Source organism: Lathamus discolor, chromosome Z (assembly GCF_037157495.1).
Source record: "Lathamus discolor isolate bLatDis1 chromosome Z, bLatDis1.hap1, whole genome shotgun sequence".
NCBI classification, from domain to species: Eukaryota; Metazoa; Chordata; class Aves; order Psittaciformes; family Psittacidae; genus Lathamus; species Lathamus discolor.
Window position 1 is genome coordinate 43,451,775 of NC_088909.1, and position 19,230 is coordinate 43,471,004.

General features: G+C 41.1%; 1 protein-coding gene and 1 long non-coding RNA gene across 3 annotated transcripts in view; one reads left to right on the forward strand and one right to left on the reverse strand.

Annotated features, from left to right (window-relative positions):
* Positions 1-531: 531 nt before the first annotated feature.
* On the reverse strand, positions 532-4,423 carry LOC136004887 (uncharacterized). The gene is made up of 2 exons (XR_010608610.1): positions 1,727-4,423; positions 532-786 (listed from the first exon to the last, which is right to left on the reverse strand). It is a non-coding gene; the product is annotated as an uncharacterized LOC136004887 (long non-coding RNA).
* Positions 4,424-4,662: 239 nt separating this feature from the next.
* WDR36 (WD repeat domain 36) overlaps positions 4,663-19,230 on the forward strand; it is a 33,383-nt gene continuing 18,815 nt past the window's right edge. Inside the window, exons 1-12 of one of the 2 annotated variants that reach the window (XM_065661829.1) lie at positions 4,663-4,841; positions 5,846-5,873; positions 8,309-8,409; positions 8,882-8,999; positions 9,890-10,022; positions 11,668-11,722; positions 12,532-12,664; positions 13,493-13,668; positions 14,251-14,371; positions 16,477-16,542; positions 17,529-17,612; positions 18,633-18,787. In XM_065661829.1, the coding sequence (XP_065517901.1) occupies positions 4,695-4,841; positions 5,846-5,873; positions 8,309-8,409; positions 8,882-8,999; positions 9,890-10,022; positions 11,668-11,722; positions 12,532-12,664; positions 13,493-13,668; positions 14,251-14,371; positions 16,477-16,542; positions 17,529-17,612; positions 18,633-18,787 (1,317 nt within the window). In that variant the 5' untranslated portion in view covers positions 4,663-4,694. Of the gene's footprint in view, positions 4,842-5,845; positions 5,874-8,308; positions 8,410-8,881; positions 9,000-9,889; positions 10,023-11,667; positions 11,723-12,531; positions 12,665-13,492; positions 13,669-14,250; positions 14,372-16,476; positions 16,543-17,528; positions 17,613-18,632; positions 18,788-19,230 lie in introns of those variants that run through there. The other variant, XM_065661831.1, reaches the window with a different exon arrangement.

The window sequence follows — 19,230 nt, forward strand, 5'->3', positions numbered from 1 at the left end:
ATCTCTAACGAAGTTTAAACAGAAAACAAAATTTAAAACATGTTCACCATAATCTGCCAATTCTGAGAATACTGCTGTGTGGGAATTAGAGACCATCAAAGTGGATGACAGACACTTCTTATTCATAAAACTTTTCACATACAACAAAGTCATTATAGGAAAGTAAGTGATTTTTTTTTTTGTTAATAATCTTTCATTTGAACTTACAAGCATGTTTTGAATGTCAAAATATATTCTATAGCTATGTAACTTTCTGGTTCTTTTAAAAACTGTATTTTTCATTTGCTGATCTGATTATATTGCTAGTGTCTGCTGTCAATTTTTTCTACTGCTAACTTCAGAGGCACAACTTCAGAAATAAAAGCATGTGCACATTAAGTGACAGAAAAGAATTTCAACCCAGTGTTATTTGCATTAAACCAAGCTGTACCCTTTACCTGTTCACAAGATTATTACATCAATTTCAACCCAGTGTTATTTGCATTAAACCAAGCTGTACCCTTTACCTGTTCACAAGATTATTACATCCTGTTTAGAAAGGACAAATAAACAGCTTTATTTAACTATTCATAGGTTTGCTATGTCCCGTTTAGTGGAGATAAATGACCAATGGTAAGTAAAAATTAACATATTCCTAGTCCTGAAGTCCTTCCTTAGATCAATATTACATTGAATTCAGAGCAGGAACAACAGGCATTTTGTTGTTTATGTTTCTGGTTTCAGGAGTACAGTAGGACTTTTCTCATGTAACTTCCTCTATCCTAAGGTGCATCTTTGGTTATACAGCTGTAAAACAAGAAAAACAAAGCTAGTTAGAAAAATTGTTTTTTTTACTATCTTACTAAATTTTATGAAGCCTATTAGCAAATTCTGACAACAACAACAACAAAAAAAAAAAAACCACCACAAAACCAAAAAAACCCACACAACAAAAACCAAAAAACACCCGGAGAAAGATGAAGGCACACAGCTTTGCAAATTAAGATAACCCCATCAGCTTCTGGAATACCAGAACAAGCCGTCCTTTAGGAAAATGGAATTTTGTTGATTTGTTTGGCAACTCTGTGAGAGCGATGAAGGTAAGACTGTCTCTCGGGCTAGGCTAATGCTCAGAGCACCTGCGTCTCCATTACTCCAATATCTTTTAAGGCATCAGTTTCAAAACGTCGGGTTTGAGTCGATTAAGATTTGTATACGCACACGCATACACAGTCACAGGTCTCATGACACGCTCTGAACGACCTCCACGCCCGTTCTGCGTCCCGCTGGAACCGGACGGGACGGCGACGGGCGTCTCCTGCTATCCCACTCCGACCCCCCGGGCAGGGTCGCAGGCACCCGGCTAGGCTCAGAGATTAAGGACGGAAAGAAAAGAAAGACGGTGAAAAGGGAGAGGCCCGGGAGAGGGGCGGGAGGCGAACCCTCTCAAGCAGACAGGCACACAGTATTGATGTATATGCTTTGGCTCGTCCCCAGCTCAGCTGGCCCAAAAAGCCCTTTCTCCCGCGGCAGTCCTCTTGGGCTTCCCTTATGACTTATGCCGGAGAAGCACTCCCCGAAAACGAACATGAACTTTCTCTGAAGCTGAGCTTCAGAGCAGCCGGCACAGCCGGCGGGGGGAGGCTTGGCGTACCTCCGCACTGTGAGTCCTGCGCCTCCCAGCTCCCCTGCCCCGCAGCGGCCCCCGGAGCACTTCCGGTGAAACACTCTCGTGGGCAGCGAGTACCTGGTGGGGACCGTGGCGTCGGTGCCGGCCGCCCGCCCTCGGGGAGAGGGTTACGGAGGCTTCTCGGGCAGAGGAAAGCAGCATGTCCATTCCTTCTCTCGCCAGCTCCCTCCTCGTCAGTGCCTGGAGCAGTCTAGATCCCCGCCCCGGACATTTCTCAGTGCCAGGGGCAGCCTGGATCTCTTCCCCGAGCATCCCTCAGTGCCTGGGCAGCCTGAAGCTGGCATCCCGGTCGACAGTGCCGGGTCATCTGGCTGCCCTGTCAGCCAGGCTGTTCCCACAGAACAGCGTGTGTCCCTCGTCTGCACTCCCCGCAACTTGCGCAACCAAAGTGGTTCCTCGGAGGAAGTGGTTTGTAAGGTAAAAAACATTCACTTTCGAGGGGGGGAAATAAAAAGTGTAGGTGACAAGGGGAAAAGAGCATTATCCTCCATCCACTCCTGCACTAGCATGTCAAAGCAGTGCCCTACAGATGCCCCTGCAACCTCAGTACAGAGGGTCTGAGCAACCACCCCTGTGAAGTCCATTTGCAGTTGTCCTGAAGCGTTTTATCTCACCTTTTAAGAGAAAATCGCGTGTTACTGTAATAATTGTCTCCGAAGGTGTCCCCAGTGCAGTTATGGGGAGGGCTATTCACACTTGTCTTACGCAAGATTGGCTGTTGTGGAGCGATCAGGTTTGTTTTGTTTGGGGTTTGGATGCTGCATTTAATTGTTATTCATTACCTCAGCTTTCTTTTCGAACCAGTGACACAACTTCAAGTCTGAAGTTCTGGAAAGAGGTGCATGAGACATCCAAATGAGACCCGGTTATGGAATTGGAAACCTTCATTTCCGTAGGCGTTCAGGTACATATATGAAGCCAGCAACGATCTGAAGCCCAGCAGGAGAAAAACAACGTGTAAAGACACCATGGATACTCATAAGGGTAACCAACCAGTTTTTCTAGTGCTCCAGAAGCACCGGCATCCCAGATCTGTTCTCCGTGCCTTGTAGGGTCACGCAGCGGTGCAGGAGAATTAACTTTTGGCTTTTTCTTACACAGTCTTTTGTGGCTTGATCATCTTTCTTCAGATCGCCGACCTATCACGGGGATACACCTACAATTTCAGCCTCTGTAACCATGACGAGATACAAGAGGATCTCCTAAACGTTTTGGATCCACACATGACCTTTAAAAAAGAGGTTGGTGGTTTCTCTGGTGGCATCGGAGGGAAACTCTGGACGGCACTGCCTCCACGATTTTACCCTTGACCGCCGGCAGCTACTTGCTGAAAATCTCGATTAGCAAGCCGGGAGTTGGCTAGTTTAGTAAAGCGGTGCCTGTGAAACAGGACGGGGAAGTTATCTCCTACTCTCCTCCGGCGACCTTCTTAAAATGTGCTTCGCTGAAGCTGGGACTGGCAGGGACGGAGAGCAGGAGCCCGGGCGGCTGCTGCCAGAGCGCTATCCGATTCTTCCCGGCGCCTTGCAGACCTGTAGGACTGAAAGTCGCTTGTGTAATGATTCACCGACGCTGAAGATGTTGTCACGGTTGCAAAGGTGACGAGCGGTTTAGAAGCTAATGGTCCACACGCTTAGCGGCTCCCGGGACGGCGCACAGTGCGAGCAGCCCCGCAGCGGGCCCGGAGCACCCTGCAGCAGCCCGGCACCGGCTGCCCGCACCGCCGATGCCCGCACCCTGCACGGCCGCGGGGAAGGCGGTAGGGATGTTTGTACCGGGGTGTCCGAGGCGACGGCGACGGCCGTGGCTTTAACAAGCATCCCCTGTTGTTGTTTCCCTCCAGGAGCTACAACTAGATTTTCATACCTGCGAGGACGCGCCATCCCCGCCCGCGGGCCCGCAGCAGTCTGAGGTTCGCCCGGGTGCACGCATCCCCAGGCAGCTACGGGGAAAGAGAGAGAACAGGGGTTTGAGGGAGGGAGGAAGAAGGAGGAAAAGGGTGGGAAAAGGGGGAAAAGGGCTAAAGAGGGAAAAAAGGGGGAGAAGAGAAAGAAAGGGGGGAAAGGGAGAAAAATGTGAGAAAGCGGGGGGAAGGAGGCCAGGATGAGCAGCGACGGTGGGGTCCCGGGAAAGTGCTGGCGGGAGAGGGGTGTGAGGCTGGCGGGGCTGGGTCCGCGGTCCGGGGCGTGACAAGCCGTTTGCCCGCAGGGCTCCCGGCGGGCGGAGAGGGCGGGCCGGCTGCTGGAGTGCGCCCTAGTGAGGGCGCGGGCCTGCGGCGACCGGCCACCACTGTGGCCAAGCACCCTCTACGTCGTGCAGCGGCACTGCCCCGGCTACCGGCTGCCACAGGTGGGTGCGGGACAGCGTCTGGGGTGGCAGGGCCGCCGTGCCGTGGGGAGCGCCGGGGGCAACAAAGGCAGCTCCGCGGCGACGGGCGGCGGTCCGTTAACGCATGTGCGGTGGCAGGGCGGCGCAGTCGGGAGGGCGAGCCGAGGCTCGTGCGACGAGAGCAAGGCACGGGAGCTGATGGCGGTGTGGAGAAGCTACATGAATTTGGGATAGGTGGCTTCGTATGGGGTGGCTTTTTTGGTTTTTTCCTTTCACCGAACTTTGCTGAGTATTTATTGTCCGCCGTTCAGTCGCCGCAACGAAGTCATCCTGCGGGTTATATAATTTACTAAAAGAATGAAATAAACCAAACAACCTGGGTAGCACAGAGGCTGTTCGCACCCCGGGGACCGGTACACCGGGGCTGCCTGGGGCAAAAGGAAAGAGGGAAGAAAGAATAAAATGGAGGAGACGTGGCTGCAGAGAGCGTTTGCAGAGGCGAACGCGGGCAACAAACCGCTGCCTGCCGAGGAGCCCACCCCGCCATGCAAACCCGCGTCAAGGGAGTGCTAAAAGAGAACAGGAAGGGGGCGGCTGACTGCGGGGTGTGTGCGCGCGGCGGAAGCGGGGCGGAGTACAGAGCGGAAGCGGGGAGGATAGTCGGGGGACACGCTTCCGGCGGGAGGACGGCGTGGTGATGGCGTGTGCGGGCAGTGGTTTGTTTGCCGGGTTCCGCGTGCTCGGCCAGTTCAGTGGCCACGTCCCGCACGTCCTGCGCTACCACAGCCGACACCGAGAGTTCTACCTGGCCACGGCCATTGGGCGTAGCGTTCACACTTACAACGTGAGTAGGCGGCCAGCGCTGCCCCGTTCCTTTCATCGGCATCCTGCCGGACAAGACAGTGGCCGGCGCTGGGCCGTGCCGCCGCCTTTTCGCCTTTACGCCGTGAGGAGGCCGCCGGTAGCAGTCCTCGGCGGCGAGCGGCGCTGCCCGCGGGAAGGGAGGGAGGAGGCGAGCTACAGGGCCCAGGGTGGGTGTGCTCGGCCTTCGTGTGGCTGAGGGCCGCCCGCATGCTGAGACTTTCCCCTTGTCGCTGGGTAAAACCGAAGCTCGCCTGTAGTCTGGATAGTTGTGAATTAGGGGGTGGGATTCCTTGGGCAATCTGCTAAATCAATTCTATTAGATTCCATTAGGTCATATGAAAACTCGTAACAGATAAGCATCTTTTAAAGATAAAAGCTCCTGGTGTTAACTCATTTCTTGCTGTACAGTAAAAGCATTTTCAGATACAAACAGGACAAAACAGAATTTAGTGATTATAGCAAACAGGACGGTGCCGGCAGCCTAGATCTTCCTTCATGTGCCTTTCTGGTATGCACTTAGGGTTCACTCAGTCCTGCCAGTCTTGTCCGCAGGCTGAACTAAAACAGTGATGGCTGTCACTAGGCAAAGATGATTGTAACTAAAGCAAATTTATGTGAACAGATGATAACATAATGTGGTGGTAGAAAAAATAAACTAGAATCAGTGATGGTGTGAAAAGAGTTTTTCCTAGCTTTGCAAGGTGTTTAAATATGTGATTAGTTTCCTGTGTGTTAGGGTATAGTATATCAAGAAGCACAGCTTAGTGTTGCTGAATGGTCTTCTGGCAAATGTATTGTCCCACTCGTTTTGACTTGCTGTCTGTGAGTTTTCCTGTAAATGCTGTTAAACTAAGATGGATGATTTTTCTGTCTTGTGAGGCATGCAAATTACTTCTCTAGGTTGGTTCCTGGAGTTTTGAATTTCTGTTTATAGCAAATTCATTGCAACCAATCACTAAAAATTGCCTAACATTTTCATTGCAGGTGAAGAAGCTTGGTATTGTTGCTGTGAGTAAGTAGGCACAAATTGTTCATTCCAGTATTTATTTTTTTAACACATCTGACATTAGCACTTGATTCTCAACTCAGAAATGCAAAACTGATTGTAGTTATGTACTAATATTTGCACAGAAAGATGTTGAAAGGACTTTGAAAAATACCAGATATCCACTTGGAAATAAAACTGCAGTTGCAATTGTAATTAAATTCTCTTAGGGATATACCTTGTGAACCTCCTATCCTTGTCATCTTCTTCCAAGAACACCCCTAGGTCTTAAGGAGTGAGCAGTGAGTAAAGCTAAATTTCAGATCCCTTTTTGTTGTTTTTGTTAAAAAACAACATTATTCATTATTAGAAGGACTTGTTACTGAAGGAAAATTACAGGAACAGAACAGGTGTGGATGGGACTAGAAGTCTTCAGGGGGTGTTAAAAACTGGTTGGACTGCTGGATACAAAGGATATGAATTGACATCCAGTTGGCAACAGAGCATAGGACCCTAGGTGTAAACAGCACGGCCCATATTGTTCAGCACCTTCATCAACAGCCTGAGTTAAGAGTCTATGTGCACTCTTAGTAAAAATCTGCAGACAATACTACATTAGGGGGAGTAGCTGATACCCAGAATGGCACAGCTTCATCCGCGAAGGTGTTGCAAAATGCTAGGCCTAAGCCAACAAAACTGGCCAAGTTCAGCAAGAACAAGTGCAGAATCCTGCACCTGGACAGGACAAGCCAGGAACCGACTGGCTGCATAGCATCATGCTGAAAAGGGCCAGGGGCTTGAATGTGGACCAACAGTGCAGTAACTGAATAAGGCAAGCCATGTACTGGGCTATATTGGGGTGTGGCCAGCAAATCAGGAAAAGTTGTTATTCTCCTGCATTTTGTGCTGGCGAGGCCACGCTTAGAGTACAAAAACCAGTTAGTGTGGTTCTTCCTGTTGCCACTGCACCCCTTTTCTTTCAGGAACTGCATAGTATTGGGGCCTCCAGCACACAGTATGAGAAGAGACATTGAAAGAACTGCATTTGATCAGTCTTGTGAAGGGAAAAATACAGGGCAACCTAGAGGCAGCCTGTTTCCTGAAGGGCAGTTACAAAGATGGCGCTGCTGAATTTGTAGTGGTGATAGTAGACAAACAAGGGGCAACAGGCACAGGTTGCAGCTTGAGAAGGTCACAGTAGCAATTAAGGAAAATGATGCTAAGTGGGAACCGTATTGTAGTGTAGAGCTTTAGCAGTCTGCTTCCCTGAGAACTCAGTTGGGCATACCTGCAGTTAAACCCATGTAGTACTGGTGATAATCCATGTGTTTTGGGGAGGTTGAACTAGATGATTTGCAAAGGTCCCTTCCAGCCAACATTTAGATGATTCAGTTAAGATGCATTCTGTCTTGCAAAGTAAGGTCTTTACTTGTGTATACCACAAAGTTTTATACAGACCTCATAAAGCAGAATATTTTCCATTAACAGAGCATCTGTAAACTTGAAAGTCAGTGACTATCATACAACCAGGACTAGATTTAGAAAACCAGCAGTTACAGCTGTAAACACATTAATGTAACTTCTGTTTTCAGCTTACAAAGGCATAAAAACATTGCATATTCTGTGAAATCCTTTTCAGTGGGCTAGATCCTCTTACAGACATAATAATTTGATTTTTTTTGAGAAATTAAGTTGTTTACGTACAAATTTGTGATACTAAAAATGAACAATGTGATTCTCGTGTAGTGACATTGGTTTACTGGTGTTACATGGTTGGTGCTCTGAACTTCTTAATTGGGATGTGCCTAAAAATGTCTTGGCCTAAGCAGACTTGCATGTGGCTCATGTAGAGTACTGTACATGTGGTCTTATCTTTTGGGACCACATCAGCAGCTTCTCAGTGTGATCTGGAATTTTGACTTTTACCATTTGAGCTAGTAAAGCAGCAGAACACAATAGGTACTCTTTCTGAACCAGTCACAAGATGGGAGTAAGAGGTATTACAGCAGTAAATTCCTGCTCTTTAATCAGGAAATGAGTGAAGTAGTGGGTCAGCAGCTTAACTTAGTAGGCATTGCTAGTGCTGAGACTTTCATTTATTATCTCTGTTCTCAGTCCAAGTAGGCTGTAGGACTCTGACAGTCCACAGAAATGCTATGTTGCCATAACTTCTTTATAAGCCCTCACGAAGCTGGCATGTGCCTTTACTTAGAGTGATAATTCAGTAATTTATGAAGTGTTTTTCAAAAGAACCACCTTATTTATTGATCTGTTGTTGTTCTTGTTGGTGTGATGTTATTTATGGTAAAAGTGCATTAATCTGAAATACGCCTTTCTCTAAGAAATTCAGCCAAACGTTAGGAGAGCTTTCTTTGTGGGTCACCATGCTAAACAAATAAAATCAGGCTTTCTCTTGTTATTAACCTGAAACTTTTTCAAATTTTCTTTTCTTTGATTAACAGGTAATGCTTTGCCACAAGACATTACATGCTTGGCAGCAGACCGCATGTTGATATTTGCTTCCTATGACAATGTTCTCCATGCTTTTGCCAGAAACAAAGAGGTTTTTATTCATTTACTTATTATGTAGTAGTACAAACAGTTATGTTCAAGACAGTTAATTTTCTACAAAAGACATACTTCCATATATGTTTAGTATCTTTTAGACAAACAAAAACTGTAGAAGGAAGAATAAAAAGCTTAAAATAGAATGCAGTTTCTGACCTTTGTTTTATATATTCATTATAATAATAAAGTAGCTACTTAAAGATAAAAAATAATTAGTTGCTGAAAAATAATTCTAAATTCATATGAATTAATTACAATAAAAATAATTAAAATACTTAAAAATATTTTTGTTAACAGTTTCAAATATTAGAGAAAATTATGTTTCTTCCACTTACAGTTGTGTGGTCTTTACATGTATTTTATTTAAACTTGTTGCTGACATGTGTAAGTTGTCCTCAAGTATTACATTAGCATGGCATGCTATCTGAATAGCTTATATTGAAAACGTTTGTAATTTGAAATTGTAGGTGGTTCATACATATGAAGGTCACAAGGCAAGGATACACCTTCTGCAGCCCTTTGGTGATCATGTCATCTCTGTGGATGTTGACAATGTTCTTATTGTTTGGGATACACAGTCAGAAGGTGAGAGATGCTTTATTTTTGTCAGTACTTTGTAGGATAGCATTGGTAACAGTAATGTTAATTTTTTTTTTTTGAATGTGTGTAGTCAGAAGTAGTTTATTCTTTAAAAAGAAAAAATATCCTTCATGATAGTGCTCTTTGAGCGGTAGTCTGAAGTCCTACCTCTTCAATAATTTTTCATTAATGAATGCTGTACCACAGAGGTGCAGGATCTCACTTATAGAGACCCAGTAAGGTTCCATATATATGCAAAAATATATGCTTATATGGAAGTGTCATTTTAGTGTTCCAGTTTCTGGTAAAGAGTGTTGTACAGTAACTTTGGCACCATCTCTGGAATCCTTGACATTTACCAGTCTGGGTAAGACTAAATTCTTACAAATCATCTTATAATTGTGTCAGCATCTTCTCATGCCGTTGTAAAGTGCCTTAGGAAATCGTGCCTTAGTGCCCTGAAATTTTTTCTTCAGAAGTCATTCTCATTGGTGTGACCAGTGTCATTTCCTGGATGCTGGGTCTTGAAAGTGGCTGGAGACAGGCTTTAGAGATTTGAAGTTGCTATGACAAACAAAAGGCATGCTAATCACTTGAGGTGTTTTGCTCAGGCAGGAGCAGTCATCCTTCAGAAAGATACAGATCACTGCAGTTTTGCCAAATCGTTGTGTTAGGTAGGCTTATAGGGAAAAAATATACCTTCAAGCCAACAGATGTTACAGTGTAAAGAAGTTTAGCCTGCGCTGTTATGCATTACCTAATCCTTTAATGCAGGAAACACCAGTAGCATTTGTACAGAGTAAACTTCAGTTCTGCCTTTACATTTGTGAAGGCGTGACAAACATGCGGTTTGGTAGGGGATAGCAACATTAACATTGTTCCTTACTTTTTTGCAGAGCAGTATCTTGAAATGGATTTTGATAAGGCCACTTTTGCAGTTTCTGCAGTTCTGCATCCCAGCACCTATTTGAATAAAATTCTCCTTGGGAGTGAACAAGGGAGCTTGCAGCTGTGGAACTTAAGATCCAAGTAAGATTCTTAATAACTTGGATACAGTTCATGCTCCAAGTATTTTCATATGCAAAAAATAATACTTTTTAAGTACATGGAATCTTTTACTGAGTCCTTTGGCACAGGTTTTCAGTTGGTCTATCTCCAGGAACAGCGACTGTTGCTTCTCCCTGAATTCTGATGACTTTAAAGTTGTGAGGTGTTGACTCTTCCTTCAAAATGTCAGGGATTGTTCAGGATTGGTTTTGTTTGTTTGTTTGTTTTAAATTGGTTTTAAATTATTATTATTTCTTGGAATTGCATAGCTTTCACTTGAAAATAATTAGAATAATAGTAAATGCATGTTCAGGCCTTCTGCCTCCCTTCTTCCAAGCTTAATTGTTTGGTTGTTGTGGGTCCAAGGAAATGCTGCCAGGTACTGTGCAGGTAATTGGTCCTTGTACTCAAAGAAGAGGTGTGTAGGCATGTAGCTGTCTCTGAGCATGTCCCGGTAGAGCACCATCCATAATGGCAGTATTTCGTGCCTTCCATGGTCAGATGTTTTTCTGACTTGTAAAAGTTACAGCTACTGAGAACTTACCGGCATGTTAATGTATGTACTGCAAATAGGTGTTAACTCAGCTTGCGTAGTTCAGTGTTTCAATCTCATAGCTGTAGTCTCTCACTGATACAGCTGCTATTTTTTTTTTTTTGCTTGTTTCATATTCTAATGTTTTGGAGATGCTGTATCTGCTATATAGGAATAACCTAAAAATACAGAAAAGTTAAATGTATTCATAGTACTCTTACATCTTTTCAATGCCTGTCACAGCAACTGAGATGCAATACATCCTAGGTGATGAAAAGTCTTCATTAATGGATTAGTTTCTCTTTTAATTCTGTAAAAACTTATGGGACTTTTACTGCTCTTTTGGCAATGTCGCTGTATTAAGCAGTGTCTATATTTGACTATTTATTTCCTATACAGAGTATGTTATAGATAGGTGTGAGCAAAATTAGGCAAAAAAATAAATAGGAATATCAAGGGGGAAATTTTATGGTCTCTGGCAAGAAAGGAAAGTGAGAGGTGGTAACACGTGGCTGCTGGCAGTCTTTTAAGAATGGCAACCTGTAACTGTGATAATGACACACTTTTCTAATCATGTATGTTCTTAAACACTGTGTCCATAATTTCACCCTTAATAAGTACTGCATGGCTGCCTTGTCAGTGAACAGTCCTGCTTCATGCTTTGGCTGTCACCATTTCTAAAAGAAACAAGGTGCTTATAATATGAGTTAGTGTCTTCATTTAGGGAAGTTAGTCTGCAAGTGAAGGATTTGTTTTTACTAGAAGTTGGACCTGGCTTTATATCATAATGTTAATAATTCTGAAGAGGTGTGTTCAGAGCAGAAATGCATGGGAAGCAACTGGCATAGAAGGGTCTTCCTCTTTATGTTATGTTGTTACGTCATCTTTGTGGTATTAATGCATGGTGCTAACTTTTTCCAATAAAAATTAACCATAAGTTTTATTCTTCACCTTATTTATTAGTATCAGAGTTCTGTAACTTATTTATAAGGACAGAAAGCTTATGTACTTTTCCTGTGAGTGCATATAAAGCAGCCATTTTGTTGTAGGGAAAAAAAAAAGTTGATGTATGTTTCTTCTGTGTTTGTTTTCCAGCAAACTCTTGCATTCCTTTCCAGGATGGCACTTTGCAGTCACTGCCCTTGAACAAGTTAGTATTTTTGGTATCTTATTTTCTTACATAACTTGTCAAGAATAGAAGACAAAATACCATTGTTTAAAATTATAGCAATAAATATGGCTTACATTCTCTCAGGTAATTTTAATAACCCTCTCAAGCATTTTACTCATTGAAGAGGGGTAGACTTGAAGGCTTGTTATCTGCCCTTCCTCAAGCTCTAGTTTTGTTGTATTTAGCATCTGCTCCTAACATCTGTAGTCCATTCACTTGATGTAGTGAATTCACAGAAACAGTTGGTTTGTGAGATGCTTGTGTGTCATATAACTTCTGTTGCACTGGTAGTTTTTTGCTAAATTTAATTTGCTTTGGAGGTTAATAAAATGTAGATTTTGCTGATTTAATGAAAGGTGCTATAATTGTATTTACTGTATATTTTGTATATATATAAATGAATTAAAATTGATTGGTAGCATTGATCAGAGCTCTGAAAATGGTTTGCAGTTATCCTGGATAAAACTTGCAAATACAGGGCTTCTTGCGGGGTGACTGATAGTCTATGAGAACTGAAAATGTAAAGTCGGGTGTTTTTTAAAGGAGTTCCAGCTTCTGGAAAAAGAACTGTTTCATCCAATGGAGACTTGAGCACAAAATCTTGCATCTCCCATTTTTTGTTTAGGTCTGTCATGTGTTCAGTCATGTATTAAGGTGATGTATGTAGAAGTTATTGTGCAAGATGATTTATTTGGTTTTTTACTATTTGTCCTGGACTTAAGGTACATTGTTTCGTAGCAACAAGCCTTTTCTTTTTCATTTCAGTTGCTTTGCTGTTTTTCTTGCAGGCTCCAGCAGTGGATGTTGTTGCAGTTGGTCTTGTATCTGGTCATATCATTATACATAATATTAAGTTTGATGAAACTCTGATGAAATTTCAACAAGACTGGGGTCCCATCACAGCAATATCTTTTCGTACAGGTAAGTTATAGCGTTTTTAGTGAAATTTGTATAAAATTACTAAAACTAAGTGTAAGGTATGAAATTATGTTCTCATGAGCATTTCCGAATGAAGATTTGGGCTGAGAGTTTTAGTATTCAAAGGCTGCAGATAATCCAGAGAAGTTGCCTGTAAGTAAGGGAGATCATGCATCTTCATCAAACTGGCTGTTTTTATAGTATTTTCTTGTGTACTGACTCAGTGCACAGGAAGCATGATGTACAGTACTCTAATTAGATCTTTTCTAATCTCTCTCGTCCTGTCTTTATATTTAGGGAATTTAGTGTAAATTTACTGGATTGTTTTGAACTTTTGTACACATTTTAGTCTTTGAGTACGCTTCTGAAATTTATTTTTGCTGTTAATTGAAAAGCTCAAGAGGATTTAAGAAAGGGACTGATAACTTCCACAGTCGTGACACATTAGCCCTCACATCCTGATGCATGTAGGCTAATAAGCTTGGGGAAGCATCTTGGGTGTAGAGTGACTTTTGAAAATGGTGCAGGTACAATACCTCTTGTGCTTCCAAGCAAAACCTCTAGCATCATCTGCTAGACTTAGACGTATTTGTTGTTAAATGGTTAAAAGAAAAAAAAATCCTGTTTTTATTATCTGTGAACTTTAGTATCTTTTCTGCTTGAAATACTGGAATAATTCACTTAAAACATACTTTTAGAATCTGCTTGAGAGTTTTTTTTTTTCCTCGTGATTGTAGTTTTTCCTTGCATCAGTTTTAAGATGTGAGAAGTCGGCAAGGATGAGCTGAATGTCAGTAAGCAAACCTTTTGAACTTTGTTATTGCTGAGCAGATGGACACCCAGTAATGGGGGCAGGTAGCCCAGTTGGACACATTGCTTTGTGGGATCTAGAAGAGAAGAAGCTAATGTGTCAGATGCAACATGCCCATTCCACAGCAATAGCTGGTATGTCATTTGTCCCTGGAGAGCCACTGCTTGTTACTAATGGTGCTGATAATGCTATACAGGTAAGTTGCAACAGCTGCTCCTATCTGCTGTTACGTTTTTCTGGCAGTCCTCCAAAGTTGGATTGAAGCAGTTGTCAAAAACATACAACAAAACTCAAGATCCTGAAGTTGCTGGCTGTCAGTTGATCTGTAGTAGGGCAGTTTAAATATTTGCTACCATGATGTCAGTGCTTCATTTACTGCTTTGTGATAGCCTTGAAGAACAAAGCTTTGGATCCACTTTTCCAGAGCCATGCTTTCCATCCTGGCATACTATCTTTAAATCTTGATCTGTTTGCTTTTTTGGTTTTGGGTTTTTTTTTTTTAAATGTTCTGAGTCATGAGCAGTTGCTGTTGATAAGTCCCTTGTGCTGCATATCCACTGATGCCATTAGCCTCTGGTGGAGGGACAGAATGAACAGTGGGAAACATTCAGCTGCTGTGGTAGGAAACCTCCAGAGTTTTTTAGGATCAAGGAGGAAAGCCAGTGTGTGAAGTTTGCTTCACCAGCTCCCAGCTAAGCCTATTCCACTGCCAAGAGTCGTAATTACTGGCAGGACAATTTTTATCAGCCTTGTTTTTCTGCTCTTTTTTGGGAGACAGGTGTGGATTTTTGATGGCCCTGGTGGTACAGGACGTGTCTTGAGAAGCCGGATGGGGCATAGTGCACCACCAACAAAAATCAGATACCATGGGCAAAATGGAGAGCAAATTCTTAGTGCAGGTATGGATTCTCATTCTTCAGTCTGATTTCCTGCACGCAAAGCTAATTGTCTTTGTTTTACTAATACAATAGACTATATTTTGTGTTATGTATGTGTATTTATGAAACATAGTAAGTGATCAGTGTAGATGGTATCAGTTATTACTGTATCAAACTGTTTACCAGTTTCCCTAGAGGATTATCAGCAGGTAGGTTGAAGAGTAGTTAGAAGCAGAAAAGATTATGAGCTGGTTTTGTCATCCATTTGCATATGCTTGATGAATCAAAGTTGTTTCATTATCTCCTACGGAGCTATCAGCTGGTCAAAATTAAAACCTATAAGAACAAGGGAAATTCAGTTGTGACCGGGAAAAAACAAGCAGCATAATGCAGTTAGTAACTTAGAGGAGACACTCCACCTTTCCCACTAATTTAAGCAAGCTTTTTGGGTTGCAGTGTCTTTGTAATCTGTTACAGCTCAGTTATGTCTACATACTCTGAATGTTGCTTGTTACCAAGACTTTAACCTAAAAGTGTAAAAATGCATGACTACCCTTCCTTAGAAACTAGCATATTTAAAAATCTATAAATAGATGCCTTTGGAAATTAAGTACTAGATCAGATGATTTTGTGGCCCAGAACCACTTCTGTAATGGAGTAATAGAGACTGTTCATCTAATCTCTGATTTCGCTGAAGTAATGAAATTGTCTGCTTGGGTAACTTCTAAAACATAACATTTTGATGAATGTTACACCTAATACAGCACAACAATGCACTGTACTAAAACTACTTGTGCTAAAATTACTCCCTGGTTTTCCAGCTAGTAATTTGGATTCAATTAACTGCTTATTTGACAGTAATTCAGCTCACACCAAATGAACCATAGGAACAGCAAAGAATTGCTTAGCAAATCCTTACATTTGTTTTAGCCCTTCAGTGCTTTGTTAACTGTACTGAAAAATGAGAACAGAGGCAGCCACTAAAGTGAAAAGGGTCTCGGATTTTGAGATCTGATATATTTGCAGTGCGAGGAGACTTTTCTCTCTACATTCTTTTCTGAACCAGTGGTTAAACTTTACAACAGAAATGAGCTAGCAATACTGTGGATTGCCTTCCAAGTGCCCCTTGTTTCCTTAAAACAGGTATCTCCACAAATTAACTTTGTGAAATTTCACCGGTGTCATTGGCTTTCACTGAGTTTAACATTTCTTCTACTTCCCAGTATATGTGTTATGCCTTACTTCTGTATCGTAGAAGTAAGGAAAGGATGATTGAATAGTATAATTGTTAAATTGCCTTTCAAGTTATTTTAAGTTCACTTTTATTAATTTTTGGTTTCCTTATTTGTTTGGCATGGTAAAAAATGTTTTGTGATTCTTCTGATAAATCATCTCTGCATTTAATTTTATGTGTGTCGTGCAGTTTTATTTTCTCTTAGTTTCTGGTTCTGCCTTGTCCACATTTGCCCCACAAAGTGCATCTGTTTTCCAGTTTCAAATTTGAGCCTTCTGTCCCTTTATTAAATTAAATTCCTATTAGTTCTGTGAGCATTGTTCTCTGGGTAGAGAAGTCCCATTATTGTCCTGGTTTACAGGAAGGATGGACAGCACAGCTTTGACCATTTTTGCTAGGGCTAGCTTACTGACTAACCTAGTTGGAGTTCTTAACCAGCCACAGCATATGTTTGTTTGACAAAACGTAAAGGATGGGATATTGTAGTTGGTGAAGAAGTGTATGGGGTCATGGGAAAGCTTCAGAAGTACTATAGTACAAAACTATATTTGAAGGTTTTGATCATAAAAAACTGGGAACAGCTAGATACTGTGGTGGAGAAAAGAGAGGGATCAGAGAAATACATGGAGATGGTGTCCATGAAAGAGGTGTAATTTTGATCATGTGCAGGACAAAATAGTATGAATGGGATATAGACCATAAGAAAATATACTCCATTACTTCCACTGTTTATAATATGTTTGTATTTTAACTCTGAGCAGGAGTTTCAGGAAATACTTTATTGTGGTGTTTGAGGTTCCTGAGTGCAGATATTCTACTTTACTTGCTCAGTTGACTTATGAGTAAGCAGTTGAGTTTTGCCCATCACTGCTATCTGCTGATATCTTGACAGGTCAAGATGGAACATTGCAGTCCTTTTCAACAGTGCATGAAAAGTTCAATAAAAGTTTAGGACACGGTAAGTATTTCAGTGAAAGTAGATATATTGGTGAAAGAAACCCTGAAAAATATTTGTGTAACCAGGAGCTAAAACATTAGGTAGGCCTTATTTTCATTTTCTGTTGTGTGAAGACTGTTCACCTCAATTGTTCTGCAAACTCAGTCCATCCTGATGTATATAAAGTGTACTCTCAGATTTGTTTATACTTAAAAGTAATTTCTGTAGCTTGACAGTGTATATTCTTTCACTGTGGGAAACATTGGGCATGAGTTTTGTAATAAAAATGTAAAGCAGTAGCTAACATTTCAGCATGTGCAATTACAACTTTTTACCCCATTTCCCTCCTACTCAGTTGACTAAGTTATTAGTTTATTTGTGTTTCTTTAGTTCCTTTGACATAATGTAGAGTTCAGTTTAAAAAACACATCTTCCACACAATGCTGTGTTTGAGGGACATAATTTCTTGTACAGTTCAGAAAATAAAACTCAAAAGACTAAGATTTTTGTTTTCAAATATCTATATATTGATATCTCTATTTATGTTCAGATTTGAATAGACAGATATATATTAATAGATTGTATATATATATCCTTTGACCATAAATCTGAAATTTCTGACTTTGGTTAAACCATGATATTTAGTTATTGAAGGGGCTCAGTGTTATATATAATATATAGTCACATCTTCATGACTGCGGTTTTAGCTGTGAGGGGGGGAACATCTGCCTGAAGATGTCAGCACAAGATTCTGGAACAAATTGATTGAGTAATACATATGTGAATATAATTGGCTAGTCAGTTGCTCAGCATCACATAAATTTTGACAGGAAATCTTATTAATATTCTTAACTCTTCAAGACCTAGGTAACAGCAATACTGAATCAATGTAAGCCAAATTTATATAAGTTTAATAGGAACTTCATATTTGGTAAACAGTCCTTTTTAAACCATTATTCTCAGATCTAGCCATGAGATTGAGACACGTAACTTTTTTTTTTTTTAAGGTTCAATTAACAAAAAGAAATCAAAAAAGAAAGGTCTTAAGCTTGATACAATGGCACTTCCACCAATTACAGTCTTTGCTTCAGGTAAGTAGTCTGTGACATACGGTACAGAGCTGAACATGGCTTCATTTTGTCTTTTAATCCTCAAGAAACTACTGTTTTGAAAGCCTGTGCTGTATCAAGATGAGATTGAGATTCTGTGGCCTCTCATGAGCTGTTGAGTAACAGTTTAAAATGACATTTTACTTTGGAAATTTGTCTGTTATTTTAGAAAAGGGCATTTTATTTCAAATGTCTTAACTGGCTCTTGGCTTGAAAATCTCCAGGATGGGAGACAGGATCTTCTGGTGTACATATTATGCCAGGCTGGAGAACCAGCAGTTAATGGAGGTTGAAGATTTTTGTCCATTGAGGATATCTTAGAGTGGTTGATTTTGATTCCTGAGTTTCTTTATGTGAGTCTTTTTCCAAAGTCAAATTTCTGTCTTTTTAAAGACAAATTACTCTGTTTATTTGTAGTTAAGTATGCAAATATGAACCTAGCTTTCTGAATCAGAATTGCAGTTATCTTTGCTTCATCAGAATTCTTTAAATTAATGACCTCCTGTTCAGGTTTGAAGTCTGTTTTGTCCTAAGTGTAGCTATTATTTTGTCTTTGGAGGATGGTTGATTTTTTTATATGTTGAAAGGTTTGAATTTACAGTTTTGCATAGCTGTTTGACTACATGCTGTATTTATATTTGAAGACTTCAGTAATATAGACTATATGTACTTTGTAAATATGTGGGGTGTGTGTGTGTATATATATATATATATATATATATGCACTTCGTATTCGATCTACCTGATATAAGGTAGTAGAACTACCTTAAATTCTACTTCTACTACTTTAAGGTAAAAATTTTTGTGGTTTTGTTAGCATTTTAGTTACACTAGCAAATGCACAATGGTTTGCCTGGTGGTTTTTCTGAATGGTAGTCTTTTGACTGTCCAAGAAGAACAGTAAATATGAACTATTTTTGCCTAAAGGCAATGAAAAATATCAGAAGAGCTTATTTGACTTTATAATGATTGTTTCTAAAAGGAATATATATTATGTTGCAGAAGTAGCACATCAGAGTGACTGGGATGGTATTGTTGCCTGCCATCAAGGGTATATAACATGTACAACTTGGAACTATCAGAAAACTTCCATGGGAGCTCATAAATTGAAGCCTGAAGAATTTAGCAAACATAAACCTATTGATATATATGCAACAGTAAGTTTATTTAGGATAACGTTTCTTCAGCATTACAGTATATGCTATTTTGTTAGCTATTTGTACAAAAGTAATATTTAGAATGAGAAAGCACAACCTAGACATGCTTTGGTTGATTTGCAAAGTGCTTTCTGCCACCTCATTGTGTCCTACCAGCTGTTCCGTAATGCATATGGTCTTAATAAAAATGCTGCATATGCCTTTTTTTCTTCAAACATGCAGATTAATTGCAGATTTTATTTTCTGATTCAGATAGGTGGTTGGTGTTTACCTTTAATCTGTCATAGTCATACAGAGTTGAGTATGCGCCAGTGATGATAAATGTGCTCTGTGAATGCAGATTGTTGAAGATACTATTTGATATTATTAGATACGACTTCTGATGGATGTCACTAAGGCAGTATTTCGTTTTTCTGCATAAGCATACAGTGCCATATATGTTA